A 2,076-nucleotide genomic window follows, 5' to 3' on the forward strand; every position below is an offset into this window, starting at 1 on the left:
TATGTGTGTATGTGCGTGTGTGTGTGTGTGTGTGTGCATGTGTGTGTGCGTGTGTGTGTGCATGTGCGTGTGCGTGTGGATGTGTGTATGTGTGTATGTGCGTGTGTCTGTGTGTATGTGTGTATGTGTGTGTAAATGGCCACATGCATGTGTTGTGTCGTGGGCCAAGTCATACTTCCACGGGACTACTAAAAGCTGAACCTGTAGCCTCTCCCACAACAAGGGTGATAATACCCTTTCATGAACCCCAAAAACAGCTGCAGAGTGGTTGTGGCCCCCAAAAGAGGACTCACTGTGTGTGGTGGGAAAGATGTGGGTAGTTTCTTCTTCTTGGCCATGATGGCCACTCTTTCATGATCACCAGCAGGACCCATAGCTATATGGATGACCACACCTTGGGGCCACATAGGAGCGCAAAAGCAGATGCGATCGCAGTCAGGATAGGTAGGTCATGCAGACACCACAGGATGCTCTTTTACCTAGTACTTTTACCAGCAGGAGTACTTTGATAGCTTGTTACAGCACAGAAGACGGAGGCGTCCAAGGCACAGACAATATGCACTGTCCCAGAAAATTGCACCAAAAAATGGCTTACCTTTTGCTAGTAGTACGAGTAGTCGACAAAAACCATTTGGGAGTGTGCAACGTCCGTGTCGAAAGAAGGAAAAGGGGCGCGGTACACAAAACCTGTGGGGTGTGCACAGTGTGCATGTAAGCGCGTCATACATTCAAACATAAGTCGCATTGTCCATGTCCTTTTGCAATGGCTTATAAGCCGTGCACTCCGTGGGTGTGGGTGTTTGTGGGTGCTTTTGCTGATGTTGTTGGCAGGCCATGCATGCAAAAAAAGCGACACACACCGCACGAAGTGCCTGCAAGGCAGCATTGGACCAGACTCACCTTTGCAACCTAAAATGAGGCGTGTGCGGGTATCTCACCGAAGGCGGAGAGACTGCCGCATACAACCAGACATTCGATGGTTTTCATACATTCGCAAAAAATTTCGGACATGAGACCGCACACAACAATGTGGCAATGTACACGAAATTTTAAATGTGGAACAATGCTTATTGTTGGAGGGTGCTGACCGCCTCGCAAATACAAGCAGCTGACATGTACGGTTTGCAGCGAAGATGAAGGATCCAACTGCCATAGTTGTTGGGGCATACGTGCATATGCGCGTTCATGTTTGTGGGTACAACTAAATATATATTTTTCGTCTACTTGGAAGCCATATAGGGGAACTTATCGTGGGTAAGCATATGCTTTAAGTTGCGCGCAGCCTGAAAAGCATCATCAGTGCTGCTCTGAGTAACATAACAGCTTAAACGCATGATTTGCAGTATTATGGTATTTCTTTGATTTGCTTACAGGGGCGCCGCGCTGCTGCTTCATATGTGGTCGTAGACAACGCCTGCGCTTTGGCTGGCGGCGGCTCTGCCAGCTTTTGAGGACAAGTTTTATCCGAATATACGGTGCGTAAGTTATGTGTTCGTTTCAACGCATGCAGCTAGACAGCAGCATCTCAGCACAAGCGTTGCCATCTTAGCTGCGCGCCTAACCTGCGCGTTCGCTTGCCATAGTGATGGGATTTGGGATAAGGATTCATTAGTTCTTTTAGGGGGCTTTTGAGAGCTTTGGACCATGCAGGGAGTCGTAGGTGCATTCAAATCGCTAAGCCTGCAGCAACCCACAGCAGCACATCATGGGCACATCAGCACAATCTTGCAACGACATGTTGTGGCATCAACAAAATTTCGCGGATCATAGTTCATGTATAAAGGGCAAGCGGAAGGAGTGCGCATGGTTTGGGTAGATGGGCTTGTGGGAGACGTAGAAAGGGCCTGTGGTATTGAAAACTGCCCCGTCCAGCATGTGATTCAACATGTCAGAAATCGTAACAGATTGCGTTAGTGAGAAATTTTGGGGCAACACGGGAAGGGTGGTTTCCTGTAGGGTTTTGGGGAGTACACACGTTAGGAAAGAATGGGCTATTGCAGCGAAGCAACCCCCCAGATGAGTGCTAAAAACGGTGCATTAGAACATTCATATTTGAAGCTTAGCCTAACGTTGTCC

The 2,076-nt window shown here is 48.3% G+C and overlaps 1 protein-coding gene across 1 annotated transcript in view; it reads right to left on the minus strand.

Moving 5' to 3' along the window:
- Nucleotides 1-1,153, minus strand: part of VOLCADRAFT_101174 (uncharacterized protein) — a gene marked incomplete at both ends in the record, with an annotated part of 5,468 nt that extends 4,315 nt beyond the window's left edge. Inside the window, 4 exons of the mRNA XM_002959622.1 lie at nucleotides 294-394; nucleotides 596-687; nucleotides 901-909; nucleotides 1,089-1,153. Of these exons, the coding sequence (XP_002959668.1) occupies nucleotides 294-394; nucleotides 596-687; nucleotides 901-909; nucleotides 1,089-1,153 (267 nt within the window). The remainder of the gene's footprint in view (nucleotides 1-293; nucleotides 395-595; nucleotides 688-900; nucleotides 910-1,088) is intronic.
- Nucleotides 1,154-2,076: the final 923 nt, after the last annotated feature.

The sequence above is a fragment of the Volvox carteri genome (genome assembly GCF_000143455.1).
Source record: "Volvox carteri f. nagariensis unplaced genomic scaffold VOLCAscaffold_436, whole genome shotgun sequence".
In the NCBI taxonomy this organism is placed as follows: Eukaryota; Viridiplantae; Chlorophyta; class Chlorophyceae; order Chlamydomonadales; family Volvocaceae; genus Volvox; species Volvox carteri.